At 40.0% G+C, this 17,015-nt stretch overlaps 1 protein-coding gene across 2 annotated transcripts in view; it reads right to left on the minus strand.

Annotated features, from left to right (window-relative positions):
- PRSS38 (serine protease 38) overlaps positions 1-14,185 on the minus strand; it is a 32,167-nt gene extending 17,982 nt beyond the window's left edge. For both annotated transcript variants that reach the window (XM_055566470.1, XM_055566469.1), the window contains exons 1-3: positions 13,994-14,185; positions 13,647-13,809; positions 12,836-13,107 (exon numbers count right to left, since the gene is read on the minus strand). In XM_055566470.1, the coding sequence (XP_055422445.1) occupies positions 12,836-13,107; positions 13,647-13,809; positions 13,994-14,174 (616 nt within the window). In that variant the 5' untranslated portion in view covers positions 14,175-14,185. The remainder of the gene's footprint in view (positions 1-12,835; positions 13,108-13,646; positions 13,810-13,993) is intronic.
- Between the last annotated feature and the right edge of the window lie 2,830 nt (positions 14,186-17,015).

Genomic DNA, 17,015 nt, shown 5'->3' on the forward strand with positions numbered 1-17,015 from the left:
AGATAACAGTTTGATACTATTAAGTCTTCCCTAAGAGAAATGCTATAAGGAGTTCTGGTGAAAATGAAAGTACAAAGACAGTAACTCAAAACCACATGAAGAAATTTTTAAAAATCCTTGTAAAGGCAAATATTTGGGCAAGTATAAAAATCCTACTGTCATCTTTTTGGTTTGTAATTCCACTTTTTATTTTCTACAGAATTTTAAAGACAAATTCATAAAGTAATTTAAAATACATGTTTGAGGCACACAGTTTACAAAGTTGTGACTTGTACAGTTTCTGTATGCTATTGGGGTTAAACTGGTATCAGTTCAAACTAGCTTGTTATAAATGTGGAATATTAAATGTAATCTCCATGGTAAAAACAAACAAAAATGTCTGAAAATATACACATTAAATGTGAAGGGTTTAAAACAGCTCACTATAAAAAATTAATTAAGCACAAAAGAAATCAGTATTGGAGGAAATAAGGGACAAAAAGATTTAAAACTGAAAAGAAATAGCAAATGATGGAAGTAAGTTCTTACTATAAGTAATTAGTTTAAATGTAAATGAGTTAAGCTCTCCGAAGGACAGAGAGTGGCAGACTTAGTTTTGAAAAATCCAGCTATATGCTGTCTATGAGACTCATTTTAGAGTCAAGGATACAAAAGGATGGAAAATGAAAGGATTAAAAAAAGGATATTTTACACAAATACTAATACCAAAGAAAGTGGGAAGGCTATACTACTTTCAGACAAAATAGACTTCAAGTCAAAACTGTTATAAGAAACAAATAAAGGCATTATATATTGATAAAAGAATCATTTCATTAAGTTTTCTTTATAATTAATATAGTCATCAAACAAAATATGAAGCAAACATTGGCAGAATTGAAGTGGGGGAACAGACAGTTCCATAGTAGTAATTGTAGATCCAATTCCACACTTTCAATAACATTTGGAACAAGAACATTATAAGGAAATAGAGGACTTGAACAACATTATAAACCAATTAGACCTGACAGACATTTATATAATGCTTCACCCAACAACAGTGGAATATACATTCTTCTCAAGTAGCCATGGGACAAAGTCCAGAGCAGAATATATGTTAGTCATGAAACAAGTCAATACATTTTAAAATATTAAAATCATGTAAACTGTGTTATCTGAACACAATGGAATGAAGCTAGAAATCAATAACAGAAAGATAACTTTTAAAAAATTGATATTAAACAATACATTCTGGAAAAACCAATAAGTCAAAGAAATCACAAGAGTAAACGCTTAGAGAAGAATGAATGAAAACACAGCATATGAAACTTACAAGATGCAACAAACACAGTGCTCAGAGAGGAATTTAAAAATATAACTCTTCTATTACAAAAGAAGAAACATCTTCTATCAATAACCTAACCTTGCCCCCTTGTGAAGCCGAGAGAAAGAAAGGCATGATGAACTCAAAGCTAGCAGAGGAAAGAAGTAAAAAATAGAAAGAAAAAAAGTACAATCAATCAAACTGAAGTTTCACTGAAAATATAAACAAAACTGGCAAGCCTTTAGCTAGAGTGATAAAGAAAAGAAGAGAAGATACAAATCACCTAAATCAGAAGTCTAAGTGGAGGAATTTACTATTGGTCTCAGAAAAATAAAAATGAATTATAAGAGAATACTATGAGGAATTATACTCCAACAAATAAGATAACTTCAATGAAAGACAATTCCTAGAACCATGCAAATAGTCTTATCTGACAGAAGAAAAAATAGGAAATTTCAGCAGATTCTTAACAGAAAGATTAGTTCAGTAAAAATGTTTAACAATGAAAATCTAGTACCATATGGATTCATTGGTGAATTCTATCTAACATTTAAAGAATTAACACCCTTCTTCTCAAACTTCACAAAAAGTGCAAGATAAGGGAACACTTTTTAACTCATCCTATAAAGCTGGCATTACCCTGATACCAAATCCAAAGACATTATAAGAAAGAAAAAAAAAAGATCATATACTTGAAAGTACAGATTCCTGGGCACTGACTCCAGCTCCTCTTACTCTAGTGCTGCTCTCCGCTAATATAGTGCTGTGACTGTCAAAGAAATGCACACACAAGGAATGGAGCCATCTTGGACCCAACCTCCAGGCTCTGCTCCAGCACCTTGGGCCCTGCCCCTGGGGTAATGACTGTCACTGAGGTCAGGAGAATTCCAGGCTCACACCTGGCTCTGGTTTGAGCCCCTCCGTCTCCAGCCATACTCCCAGCAAGGTGGTAGCCACCAGCACACCCTGCGTGACTCACTTAATTCAGATCCAGATCTCCTACCAAAGAAACTGGACACGTGCAAACTGAATAGGGATGATCTTATAAGAGGATCCCCTTTAAGACTAGAACAGATAACTGTTTTCACCTAATTTCATAGAAACAAAAAAGTTAAAATGAGAAACACAGGAATAGGTTTCAAATGAAAAACCGAGGACTAAGACCCTAGAAAAATGCTAATGAGACAGAGATAAATAATTCATCAAATGAGCTCAAAGTAACAGTAATAAGCTAAGTGAACTTGGGAAAAAATAAACAGAGTGAGAATTTTAACAAGGAACTAGAAAATTTAAAAAGGACCAGTTAGAGCTGAAGAAAACAATAACTAAAATGCAAAATATATGAGAAGGGAATAACATCAGACTAGGTAATACAGTGGAGAAGGCAATGGCACCCCACTCCAGTACTCTTGCCTGGAAAATCCCATGGATGGAGGAGCCTGGTAGGCTGCAGTCCATGGTGTTGCTAAGAGTTGGACATGACTGAGTGACTTCACTTTCACTTTTCACTTTCATGCATTGGAGAAGGAAATGGCAACCCACTCCAGTGTTCTTGCCTGGAGAATCCCAGGGACAGGGGAGCCTGATGGCTGCCGTCTATGGGGTCACACAGAGTCGGACATGACTGAAGTGACTTAGCAGCAGCAGCAGGTAATACAGAAGAATGTAAGATAGAACTAATGAAATCATCCAATCAGAACAGAAAAAGGTTTTAATGCCATTCTCCCAAATCATCCCACCCTCTCCCTCTCATAAATTTTAGTGAGGATACTTTAAAGGACCTCTAAAATAATGTCAAGTACACTAATATTTGCATTTAGGGGTTCCAAAACAAGAAGAGAGAGAAAAGGGTAGAAAGTGAAGTTGATGAAATTAGAGCTGAAAAATTCCTGAGGCTGAAGAAGGAAACATTTTTCAGGTATAGGAAGCACAGAGTCCCCTATAAGATGAACCCAAAGAGATTCACACTAAGACATACCATAACTAAACTGGCAAAAGTTAAAGATAATGAGAGAATCTTAAAGGCAGCAAAAGAAATACAAATACTCACATATAAAGGAATTCCCTATAAGGCTAAATGCGGTTGTCTCACACAAATTTTGCAAACCAGAAGGGAGTGGCATGATATATTTAAAGTACTGAAAGTAAGACTTCCCTGGTGGTCCAGTGGCTAAGATTCCACACTCTGAATGCAGGGGGCTCAGGTTCAGTCCCTGGTCAGGGAACTAGATCCCACGTGCTGCAACCAAGACTTCACATGCTACAACTAAGAGTTAGCATACCACAACTAAAAGATTCCACATGCCACAACCGAAGATCCCACATGCCGCAACTAAGACCTGGCACAGTCAAGTGAAAAAGTAAATTAAAATAAATATTCAAAAAAGTACTGAAAGGGAAAAACTTACAACCTAGGATACTCTACCCATCAAGGTTATCCCTCAGAACTAAAGAAGAGCTGAAGACTTTTTCAGACAAGCAAAAAGTAGAAGAGTTCATCGATACTAAACTGATCTTACAAGAAATGCTAAAGGGTATTTAAATGGAAAAGACTACAAGAAGTAAGAATTTATATGAAAGGGGAAAATATCCCACTAGTAAAGGCAAATATATATTAATAGCAAAGGCTGTGATCAACCACTTAAGCTAATAGGAAGGTTTAGAAATGAAATTTTTTAAATCAACTATAACGACAGAGCATGAGATGGTTGGATGGCATCACTGACTCGATGGGCATGAGTTTGAGCAAGCTCCTGGAGTTGGTGATGGACAAGGAAGCCTGGCACGCCTCAGTCCATGCAGTCACAAAGAGTTGGACACAACTGAGTGACTGAACTGAACTGATAACTATAATAAACAAGGAATAGACATGAAGATGTGAAAAACACAAAACACAGGTGAAAGTAGTAAAAAAAAAAAAAAAGTAGATCTTTTAGAATGTGCTTGAACTGAATTGACTATGAGTTTGAACCAGCAAATATAGTCATAGGTCAAAATAAACAGTAACCACAAATCAAAAACCTACAATAGACACACAAAAACTAAAGAGAAAAGAATACTAAAGAAAACCGTCAAACCACAAGGGAAGAGACAAAAAAATAATAACAGAGAAGAACTAAAAAACAAGAAAACAAGTAAGAAAATGACAGAAAGTACATACCTATCAATAATCACTTTAAATATCAATACACTAATGTTCCTATCAAAAGACAGAAAGGGGCTAATTGGATGAAAAACAAGACTCATCTATATTTAGCCTACAAGAAACTCACTTCAGAGCTAAAGACACACAGAGACTGAAAGTGAGGGGATGCAAAAAGTTTTTCCACACAAATGGAACCAAAAAGAATCTGGGATGGCAGTACTGACAACAGAAAAAGCAGACTTTAAATAAAAGTCTATGACAAAAGACCAAGAAGTCTTTGACAGGAAGACCATTATACAATAAAGGGATCAATACAAGAAGAGGATATACTGTTTGTTAACATTCATGCACCTAATATGTGTGTATATCAGTTGCTCAATTGTGTCTAACTCTGTGACCCCATAGACTGTAGCCCCTCAGGCTCTTCTGTCCACGGAATTCTCCAGGCAAGAAAATTGGAGTGGGTAACCATTCTCTTCTCCAGGGGATCTTCCCAACCCAGGAATTGAACCTGGGTCTCCGGCATCACAGGTGGACTCTACTGTCTGAGCCACCAGGAAAGCCCATGCACCCAATATAGTACTGTGCTGTTTCTGGATGGAATGTTCTATAGATAGCCATTATGTCCATCTGGTCTAATGTGTCATTTAAAGGCCATTGTTTCTTTATTGATATCTGTCTGATTGTAACTGGGGTGTTATAGTCCCCTACTATTATTTTACCACTGCCAATTTCTCCCTTTCAGTCTGTTAGTATTTGTTTTATAGATTTAGTTTAACAAATTTAAGAGGATATAAATTATATCAAACCTCTTTTCTGACCATAAAGGTATGAAACTAGAAATCAATTACAGGAAGAAAAATAGTAAAAACATGAATGCATGGAGACTAAACAACATGCAATTAAAAAGCAATGGGTAAATGAAGAAAGCAAAGATGAAATCAGAAAATACTTCAAAACAACTAAAAATAAAAACAGTTTTTCAAGATCTATGGTATGCAGCAGAAGTAAATATAAGAGGAAAATTTATACCTGTAGAAACAAGAAAAATCTCAAACTACATATCATCTAAAGGAATTAGAAAAAGAAGAAAAACAAAACCCAAAGTCATCAGAAGAAAGGAAATAATAAAGGCCAGAATAGAAAATAATAAAATATAGACAAAAATAGAAAAGATCAATGAAACCAAGAGCTATTTCTTTGAAATGATAAAGAAAATTAGTAAGTGTTTAACCAGGTTCAACAGGGAAAAAAAGAAAGAGGACCCAAATAAACAAAATGAAAGAGGAAAAATTACAAATGCTATCACAGAGATACAAAAAAATTAAAACAGAACACTATGAAAGTTATATGCCAACAAATTGGACACCCTAGGAAAAAATGGACAATTTGCAAAAAACATGCAACCTTCCAAGACTGAATAAGGAAGAAATAGAAAATCTGAAGAGACTGATCACTAGTAGTGAAACTGAATCAGTATGCAAAACTCCCAGGAGGCAAAAGTCAAAGACTGAACAGTTTCACAGCTGAAAAGTTAATACCTATTGTTCTCCAACTATTCAAAAAAATTGAAGAGGAGGAAACACTACTGAATTCATTCTACAAGGCCACCATTTTCCTTATATCAAAACCAAAGACATTATAAAAATGAAAATTACTGGACAATATCCTGATGAATATAGATACAAAAATCCTCAGTGTGTTAGCCAACTGAATTTAACAGTATATAAAACATGTCAAACCATGATCAAAAGAAATTAATTACAGGGATGCAAGGATGGTTCAATATCTGCAGACAGTTCAATATCAATGTGATATACCACATTAATAAGTGCTAAGTCACTTCAGTCATGTCCGACTGTTTGCAACCCCATGGACTGTAGCCTGCCAGGTTCCTCTGTCCATGGGAATTCTCCAGGCAAGAATACTGGAGTAGGTTGCCATGCCCTCCTACCACATTAACAAAAGGAAGGATAAAAATCACAAGATCATCTCAATAGACACAGAAAAAGCATTTTACAAAATTCAAATTTCATTTATGATAAAAACTCCCTTCAAAGTTAGTATATAGAGGACATATCTCAATAAAATAAAGGCTAGTTGTGAGAAACCAACAGCTAATGCCATGCTCAATGCTGAAAAGCTGAAAGTTTTACCTCTAAAATCAGGAATAGTCTTATGGATGCCCAATCTTTCCTCTTTTGTTTGACATAGTATAGGATGTCCTATGGGAAAGATTTAAGGCAGGAGGAGAAGGGGATGACAGAGGACGAGATGGTTGGATGGCATCACCGACTCGATGGACATGAGTTTGAGCAAGCTCGGGGAGTTGGTGATGGACAGGGAAGCCTGGCATGCTGCAGTCCATGGGGTCGCAAAGAGTCTGATGTGACTGAACTGACTGACTGGAAGTCCTAGTCACAGAGGCCAACAAGAAAAAGAAATAAAAAGTATCCAAACTGGAAGGGAAGAAGTAAAACTGTCACTATTTCAGATGACATGATATATACAAAACCCTAATGTCTCTGGGGAAACAGTGTCAGACTTTATTTTTTGGGGCTCCAAAATCACTGCAGATGGTGATTGCAGCCATGAAATTAAAAGACGCTTACTCCTTGGAAGGAAAGTTATGACCAACCTAGATAGCATATTCAAAAGCAGAGACGTTACTTTGCCAACAAAGGTCTGTCTAGTCAAGGCTATGGTTTTGCCAGTGGTCATGTATGGATGTGAGAGTTGGACTGTGAAGAAAGCTGAGTGCCGAAGAATTGATGCTTTTGTACTGTGGTGTTGAACAAGACTCTTGAGAGTCCCTTGGACTGCAAGGAGATCCAACCAGTCCATTCTAAAGGAGATAAGTCCTGGGTGTTCATTGGAAGTACTGATGTTGAAGCTGAAACTCCAATCCTCTGGCCACCTCATGCGAACGGTTGACTCATTGGAAAAGACCCTGATGCTGGGAAAGATTGAAGGCAGGAGGAGAAGGGGATGACAGAGAATGAGATGGTTGGATGGCATCACCAACACAATGGACATGGGTTTGGGTGAAAACCGGGAGTTGGTGATGGACAGGGAGGCCTGGCATGCTGCGATTCATGGGGTCGCAAAGAGTCGGACATGACTGAGAGACTGAACTGAACTGAAGTGAACTGAATGTAAGTTTCCATGTTACTCTCTCCATACATCTCACCCTCTCCTCCCCTCTAAAAGAATTCAGAATAATGATAGTAAAGATGATAAAAAAAAAAAACCTTGAAAATAGAATGGAGAAAATGTAAGAATCAATTAACAAAGACCTAGTGGACAGAGGAGCCTGGAAGGCTGCAGTCCATGGGGTCGCTGAGGGTCAGACACGACTGAGCGACTTCACTTTCACTTTTCACTTTCATGCATTGGAGAAGGAAATGGCAACCCACTCCAGTGTTCTTGCCTGGAGAATCCCAGGGACGGGGGAGCCTGGTGGGCTGGCCGTCCATTGGGTCGCACAGAGTCGGACACGACTGAAGCGACTTAGCAGCAGCAGAAGAAGAATTAAAGAATAAACATACAAACAACACAATTACTGAAATTAAAAACACTCTAGAAGGAATCAATAGCAGAATATCTGAAGCAGAAGAATGGATCAGTGAGCTGGAAGATAAAATGGTGGAAATAACTGCTGAAGAGCAGAATAAAGTAAAAAGAATGAAAAGAACTGAGGATAGCCTCAGAGATCCCTGGGACAAGATTAAACGCACCAGCATGACAGGGAACCCACAATGAGAAGAGACAGAAAAGGGGGCAGAGAACATATCTGAAGATATAATCACTGAAAATTTTCCTAACCTGGGAAAGGAAACAGACATCAAGTCCAGGGGGCACAGAGAGTTGGCCCACACAGGATCAACCAAAAAGGAGCACACCAAGACACACTGTGATTAAAATGGCAAAAATTAAAGATAAAGAGAGAATATTGAAAGCATCAAGGGAAAAGCAACAAGGTACATACAGGGAACTCCCATAAGGTTATCAGTTGACTTTTCAGCAGAAACTCTGCAGGCCAGAAGGGAAAGGCATGATTAACTTAAAGGGATGCAAGGGAAAAACCTACAACCAAGAATAATATACCTAGCAAGGTTTTCATTCAGATTTGATGGAGAGATTGAAAGTTTTACAGATGAGAAAAAAAAAAAAAAGAGTTCAGCACCCCAAACCAGCTTTACAAGAAATATTAAAGGGACTTCTCTAAGTGAAAAAAAGCCACAACTAGAACATGAGAATTATGAAAGGAAGAAGCTCATTGGTAAAAGCAAATACATAGTGAAGACAGTAAATCAAACACATACAAAGCCAATAAGAAGGTTAAAAGAAAAAAATGCCAAAACTATATCCACAATAAGTAGTTAAGAAATACATGATCAAAAAGAAGTAAAATATATAAAAACAATAATCTTAAAGAAAGGGGAGTAAATATGCAGTGTTGTTAAAATACATTTGAAAATAAAAGATCAGCAATGTAAAATAATCATGGGTATTATAGAAGAATTATATAAACCTCATGGTAACCACAAAGAAAATCTATAATAGATAGATATACACACAGAAAAAGAAAGGAATCCAAGCATAATGCTACATATAGTCATCAAATCATGAGGAAATAGAAAAAAGGAAGAAGAAAGGAACAAAAAAGAGCTATAAAAGCAATCCCAAACCAATGAACAAAACAGCAGTAGTTAATACCTACTTTAGATATAAATGAACTTAATTATCCAATCAAATGACATAAAATGGATGCAAATATAAGACCCATATATATGTTGCCTACAAGAGACTCACTTCAGATCTAAACTAACCTAAGTTCCCATTAATACATGAGTGGTTGAAGAAGATGTGGTACATATATATAATGGAATATTAACCAGCCGCAAAAAAGAATGGAATCTTACCATTTGCAACAACATGGATGGATCTAGAGGATATTGTGCTAAATGAAATCTCAGACAGTAAAAGAGGAAATATTGTGTGTGTGTGTGTGTGTGTGTGTGTGTTAGTCGTTTAGTCATGTCTGACTCTTTGCAACTCCATGGACTGTAGCCCCCCAGGCTCCTCTGTCCATGGAATTCTCCAGGCAAGAATACTGGACTGGGGTGCCATTTCCTTCTCCAGGGAATCTTCCCAACCCAGTGACTGAACCCAGGTCTCCCGCATTGCAGGCAGATTCTTTACCATCTGAGCCACCAAGGAAGCCCAAATATTGTATGATTTCACTTATGTGTGGAATCTAAAGAAAACAAATGAACAGAACAGAGTTATAGATACAGAGAAAAAAACAGGTGGTTGCCAGAGGTGAGGGGTTGGGGTAAGGAAAGTAAGGAAAGAAATGGATGAGGAAGATTAAGAGGTACAAATTTCCAGTTGTAAAATAAATGAGTCACAGGTATGAAATGTACAGTGTGTGGAATAAAATAAAAAATTATGTAATATATTTGTATGGTGACATGTTGTAATTAGACTTATTATGGTGATAATTTTGAGCTGTAGAGAAATACCAAATCACTATGTCGTGTAACCAGAACTAACATATCAATTAGACTTCAAAGATAAACTCATAGAAAAAGAGATTAGTTTTGTGATTACCAGTGGCAGGGGAGTGTTGAGGGAAGATGGAATTGGTTGGCGGCGGTCAAAAGTTATAAACTTCCAGTAGTTAAAAGATAAATAAGTACTAGGGATGTAATGTGGGCTTCCTAGGTGGGTCAGTGGTGAACTGAGTCGTGTCCCACTCTGCAATCCCACGGACTGTAGCCCGTCAGGCTCCTCTGTCCATGGAATTCTCCAGGCAAGAATACTGGAGTGGGTAATCATTCCCTTCCCCAGGGGATCTTCCTGACCTAGGGATTGAACCTGGGTCTCCTGTATTGCAGGCAGATCCTTTACACTGCTGCTGCTAAGTCACTTCAGTCATGTCCAACTCTGTGCGACCCCATAGATGGCAGCCCACCAAGCTCCCCGTCCCTAGGATTCTCCAGGCAAGAACACTGGAGTGGGTTGCCATTTCCTTCTCCAATGCATGAAAGTGAAAAGTGAAAGTGAAGTCGCTCAGTCGTGTCCAACTCTTAGCGACCCCATGGACTGCAGCCTACCAGGCTCCTCTGTCCATGGGATTTTCCAGGCAAGAGTGCTGGAGTGGGGTGCCATTGCCTTCTCTGTCCTTTACACTAGGGAAGACCAATAAACTAGATAGAGGATTTTAAAATAGTGCTTGTCAACACCAGTGTCCATGTGATAGAATGCTATGCTATGCTATGCTAAGTCACTTCAGTCGTGTCCGACTCTGTGTGACCCCATAGACGGCAGCCCACCAGGCTTCCCCGTCCCTGGGATTCTCCAGGCAAGAACACTGGAGTGGGTTGCCATTTCCTTCTCCAATGCATGAAAGTGAAAAGTGAAAGTGAAGTCGCTCAGTCGTGTCTGACTCTTAGCGACCCCATGGACTGCAGCCCACCAGGCTCCTCCATCCATGGGATTTTCCAGGCAAGAGTACTGGAGTGGGGTGCCATTGCCTTCTCCGTAGCTCCCCTAAATGGTCGTGTCTGACTCTTTGCAACCCCATGGACTGTAGCCTACCAGGCTCCTCCGTCCATGGGATTTTTCAGGCAAGAGTACTGGAGTGGGTTGCCATTTCCTTCTCCAGGGGATCTTCCCAAACCAGGGATCGAATCCAGGTCTCCCACATTGTAGGCAGACACTTTACCATCTGAAGCACCAGAAGTCCTCTCTAAATGGTGCCACCAGTGCCTATGTCTGTGGGGTGAGCTCCAGTTGCTTCCTACCTCTCAGGGAGACTCTCCAAGATAAGTAGGTGGATCTGACCCAGGCTCCTTTTAAATTACTACTCTGCTCTAGGTCCTGGAGCATGTGAGATTTTATATGGGCCTTTTAAGGGTGGAGTCTTTATTTCTCACAGCTTTCTGGGTGTCCCAAAAGTAAGGCCTGTTGGCCTCCAAAACCAAATATTCCTGGTATAGGACCCCAGGACCGGGGAGCCCAATGTGAGGTTCAGACCCTTTATTCCTTGGGGAGAAGCTCCATATTTGTAATTATCCTCCTATTTGTGGGTCATCCACCCAAGCATATAGGTCTTTACTATGATTTTGCCCTTCCTACCCATCTCTTTATGGTTCCCATCTTTAGTTGTAGAAAATCTTCTCTGGTGGATTCCAGTCTTTCTCATCAATAATTGTTTTATCAATGACTGTAATTTATATGTTCCAGTGAGAGGAGGTGTACTCCGCCATCTTGGCTTTATCTCCTTAATTCCAGTCTCTGTCTTTTGATTTGAGAGTTCAACCATTTACATTCAAAGTAATTATTGGTAAGGAGCAACTTGCTTCTGTCATTTTACTACTTACTTTCTACATGCCTTATAGCTTCCTCCTTGCCTCATTTTCTTGCATTCCTGTCTTCTTTGCATTTAGTTGATTTTTTGCAGTGAAACATTTAAATTCCCTTTTAATTTCCTTCCATGTTTACAATGGGGATTACATTTAACATTCTAAAGTTTTAACATTCTAATTTGAATTTATATCAGTTTAACATCAATAAGAGTTTTTTTTAATTAAGTAAAGCAGATGTTAAACTTTCTTAAACTGATATAAGATATCAATCTGAAATCTCCAAATCAAGTCACAGATGCAATAGTAAGCTATTAGAAGCATTTCAATTAAAATAAAAAACAAGAAAAAGAGACCTAGCAACATTTCTACTAGAGGTTCTAGTCATTGCAATAAGACAAGAAAAATTAATTAAGGATAAGATATAGAAAAGGAAGTGATTAAACAAGCTTTATCTGAAGAAAATATATTAAAAAATCTAGAACAATTAAATAATCAACTGAAAAACTATTAAAAATTAGTCCTATATGGTGGATGGAAATATTATCAATACACAGAAATCAACAGCTGTGTCTGATTAGCAAATGCAATTAAAAATAATCTTTTATATAACCGTAGAAATCCTGAAATACAAAGATTTGAACCTAGAAAGAAAGTACAAGGCCTTTATAGATAACTAGAATAACTACTATGTTTTTTCATAGGTTAAAAAAGATTATAAATTGAATTTAAAATTTTAAGAACAACTATGCTGGAAATTTGTGCTCTTGGTATACAAAATATAAGTTTCACACTCAAAGTAGATGTAACTACTTCTCTGTATACAACAAAGCCAGCCAGGAATAAAGCACAACTCCACATTGACAGAAACATATAGTGATTGATGTATAAAGATTCCAGTCCTCAGATACTTGCAACCCCTTAATGGACAGAACATTCTGCCTGGTAATGTTATAAAGCCATCATCCCTTCCACAAGCTCCAATAAAGGGATCCACCCTGCACTTTGTTTTCTTACCTCTTTGGGAGATGGATCCCCATCCTGTAGCCCAGCAAGAAAGGTTCCAAAGAGTCAAGTCTGGGGGTGCAATACAGATGGGAAGCACAGAGTCGGAAAAAACAATGCGGGTTTTCAGCTGCACCAGAGCGATGTCGCCTCCAACAGGGTGATACAATTCATATGTGGGGTGTATGATCACCCTATTCACCTCAAACCACTGTGTGTGATTGCCTGCAACATTGAGGTCCACAAGACCCACATACATATCAAATGCCTCAGTGTTCCTATTCCTGTAGAGACAGAGAACAAAGGTACAGTGGTTCAAGCACCCGACCCATGGGAAGAGGAGCTTCCATGAGCTCACAGGCCCATGGAGTCCTGGAACATGGAGGCCTGGGTATCCAAGCTCTCAGCCAGGATGTGGGAAGTGAGCCGTTCCAGCACAGTAGGGACCTGACTGGCAGAATTGCTCCCAAAGAAGTCCTGGCCTGAGTACATGGAGGATTCAAGGACTCACCAGTATCTGCTGGATGGTGAGTTTGTCAGATGTACAGTGAGCTGCCAATGAGGATAAGTCTTTCATCACTTTTCACCTTATCATCCTAAGATATCACTCCTCACCTCACCTCTCATCTATTATTTTGTTCCACACCTATCTGGAAGAGCTGATGGCCCTAAAGGAGTCCTCAGTCCTGTGCAAGAAGCTGTAGTGAATGGAGCTGTGTACTGGGTCCAACTCTCTCCCTAACTCCAAGAAGTCCCAGTCCTATGTGGTTCATCTTGCAGCCCTAGGCCTCCATGGGAAGGGTATCCATCACCGCCCACTCACCTGTCAAAGCAGTGGGCAGCCGACAGGATCCAGTACTCATCAATGATGGACCCACCGCAGATGTGGAAACCTACAAAGTGCACACTGGCCTGCCATGGCCACTTTCCCTCAAGGGCATCCACGCCTCCCAGTATCTTCCCTTGCACATGACGCTGGCCACAGGCTGAAGGAAGAATGACAAAGGGTGTGAGTAGCAGCAGCACCAGGGTGGGCCTGGCCACGTGCAAAGTGAAGGGAGGGAGAGTGGGAGGCCTGGAAAAAGCAAAGGAATGCGGAAAGCTGGGTCTCCACCCTTGGGAGTCGGAAGCCCGGGATTCACCGGATTCACCGCCAGGACCACCACCAACCTGGGCTTGGAGAGGTCCTACCCACATCACGGCTAAACGCGACCTCCTCACTGGCAGGGTGCCTGTGGGCTGTGGCTTCAACCTGGGTGGGAGGCAGGAGGAACAGGAGCAGGAGGAGGCTCGGGGTCGTGGGCCAGGACTCTCCAGGCCCAGTGCGAGGGCCAGTCAGTGCGGCGGCCATGTGGGCGTGTCTCAAGGACGTCAGGGCTGGCGCGCACAAGCTGTGACGCCATAAACACGCGACAGTGCCCAGGCACACGATAGTACGAAGCCGCCACAGCACGAACACCAGCTGTCTAGCTCCTCAGCCGGGAGCCAGCTCTCAGTGGTCCCCCCTCCACACCCCACCTCCCCCATCCCCACCATGGCTGGCTCTCTGTGGTTTCACTCCCTGGAGGGTGCTCAGTTAGACTCGGGGTGGTCTTGCTCCCTGGATGGTGGTGGTCTCTCTCCCTACTTAGCTGCCTGGCTGTTGGTTGATGCAATGGGAATGGTTCCATCCTGAGTCTCCCAACATCCAGCCAGCAAGCTTAGATTTGGTCATGTCTCAGTTGCAGCATTTCAGAAATGTACAAGCACTTTTCACACCTCTACTTGATCGTATTTGCTAATGTACCATTGAATAAAGCAAGTTATACAGATGTTGGGGGAAAAAAGGGTTGGAAAAATGCACTATAGGACTTAAGCCCCCTCTCTGGAAACTTCAGAACTCTGTTGTTGTGACAGTACATACACAAATGAACAGGACTATATTCCAACAAACTGTATTTACAGACACTGAAATTGCAATTTTATTTAATTTTTGCATCTCATAAAATATTTTCTTGTTTTAACCCCAAGCAATAAAAGTGTATAAACTGTTCTTAGTTAAGAATGTACAAATGTACATTAGTTCAGATGTGCAGAAGTAGGTAGTTTGCCAACCTCTGCTCTGTTTCTTATATTTCTTTTTTCATTTTTTATAGCAGTTTTAGGTTCACAGCCAAAGTAGACAGAAGGTACAGAGGTTGTTAATGGGGAGTCAATGCATGTATCAGCATATGAGGTATTGGGAAATCTCTGTACACTCTATTTCTTGATATTAATCCCTTGTCTTTATATGTATTGCCAGAAATTTCTATTTTTTCAATGTTTCTTGTTCTTTAATATGTTTCAAGTGTGTTCATAATTGTTCAATGGAGAACTTTTATAATGGCTTCCTTAAACTCCTTGCCCAGTAATTCAATAGCTATGTGAGCTTGATGTTGGTGCTCATTAATAGTCTTTTCTTTTTTTAATTTATTTATTTTAATTGGACACTAATTACTTTACAATATTGTAATGGCTTTTTGCCATACATTGACATGAATCAGCCATGGGTGTACACATGTTCTGCATCCTGACCCCTCCTCCCACATCCCTCCCCATCCCATCTCCCTGGGTCATCCCAGTGCACCAGCCCTGAGTACCCTGTCTCATGCATTGAACCTGGACTGGCGATCTGTTTCACATATGATAATATACATGTTTCAATGCTATTCTCTCAAATCATCCCACCCTCGCCTTCTCCCACAGAGTCCAAAAGACAGTTCTTTACATCTGTGTCTCTTTTGCTGTCTGGCCTATAGGGCTATCATTACCATCTTTCTAAATTCCATATATATCCATTAATATACTGTATTGGTGGTTTTCTTTCTGGCTTACTTCACTCTGTATAATAGGCTCCAGTTTCATCCACCTCATTAAAACTGATTCAAATGCATTCTTTTTAATGGCTGAGTAATATTCCATTGTCTATATGTACCACAGCTTTCTTATCCATTCATCTGCCGATGGACGTCAAGGTTGCTTCCATGTCCTGGCTATTATAAACAGTGCTGCAATGAACATTGGGGTACATGTGTCTCTTTCAATTCTGGTTTCCTTGGTGTGTATGCCCAGCAGTGGGATTGCTGGGTCATATGGCAGTTCTATTTCCAGTTTTTTTAAGGAATCTCCACACTGTTCTCCATAGTGGCTATACTAGTTTGCATTCCCACCAACAGTGTAAGAGGGTTCCCTTTTCTCCACACCCTCTCCAGCATTTATTGTTTGTAGACTTTGGATAGTAGCCATTCTGACTGGCTAATAGTCTTTTCTTATTGGAATTGAGAGTTTACTAGTTATTAGTGTGACAAGGGCTTCCCTGGTGGCACAGATGGTAAAGTGTCTGCCTGCAATGCGGGAGACCTGGGTTCAATCCCTGGGTCAGGAAGATCCCCTGGAGAAGGAAATGGCAATCCACTCCAGTACTCTTTCCTGGAAAATCCAATGGAGAGAGGAGCCCTGTAGGCTACAGTCCATGGGGTTGCAGAGAGTCGGACACAACTGAGTGACTTCAATAGTGTGACAAGTAATTTTGGACTGTGTCCTATGCATTTTGAGTATTACTCATGAGATGCTGGTTTCCACTTAAATCTTCTATTTTAGCAGGTTGAAAATCTGTTTAGGTCCAGAATGCACATCCTGGCTCACTCTGGTGAACTGTGGTTCCAACAGCAGTATATCAAGTTTCTGCAGGGCTATTCTTGTTTGTCCACTTGCATGCTTCCAAGATGATGGGATCCCACCTCATAGTCTTCTCAGTGCTGGCTTGAGATGGGGAAGGGTGTTACCTCCTACTGCAGGTGAGGAGTGAAGACAGGCTCTACAATGTGTCTGACTTGCATGTCCTATCCTTCCTGCAAGGGGTTGTGAAGTCAGAGATCATTAATTCTCAATCAGAGGTGATATTCCAAGAGCACATTTGGTAATATCTGGATATATTTTTGATTATAGGAATTGGGGGAGTGTGCTATTGGCGTCTGGTGAGTTATACAGGGATACTGCTGTACATCCTATAGTGCATAGTATATCCTTCCAGAGAAAAGGCTTTCCAGCCCCAACTGTCAATAATGCTGGGTATGAGATATCTTGGCTCACAGGTTTCATGAGGACCACCTTACTAAAGGGAAAAGAGGTTGGAACATGGCCTCTTACCAATGAATTCAGTGTCTGCAATGCC

The sequence above is a fragment of the Bubalus kerabau genome, chromosome 1 (genome assembly GCF_029407905.1).
Source record: "Bubalus kerabau isolate K-KA32 ecotype Philippines breed swamp buffalo chromosome 1, PCC_UOA_SB_1v2, whole genome shotgun sequence".
Lineage (NCBI taxonomy): Eukaryota > Metazoa > Chordata > Mammalia > Artiodactyla > Bovidae > Bubalus > Bubalus kerabau.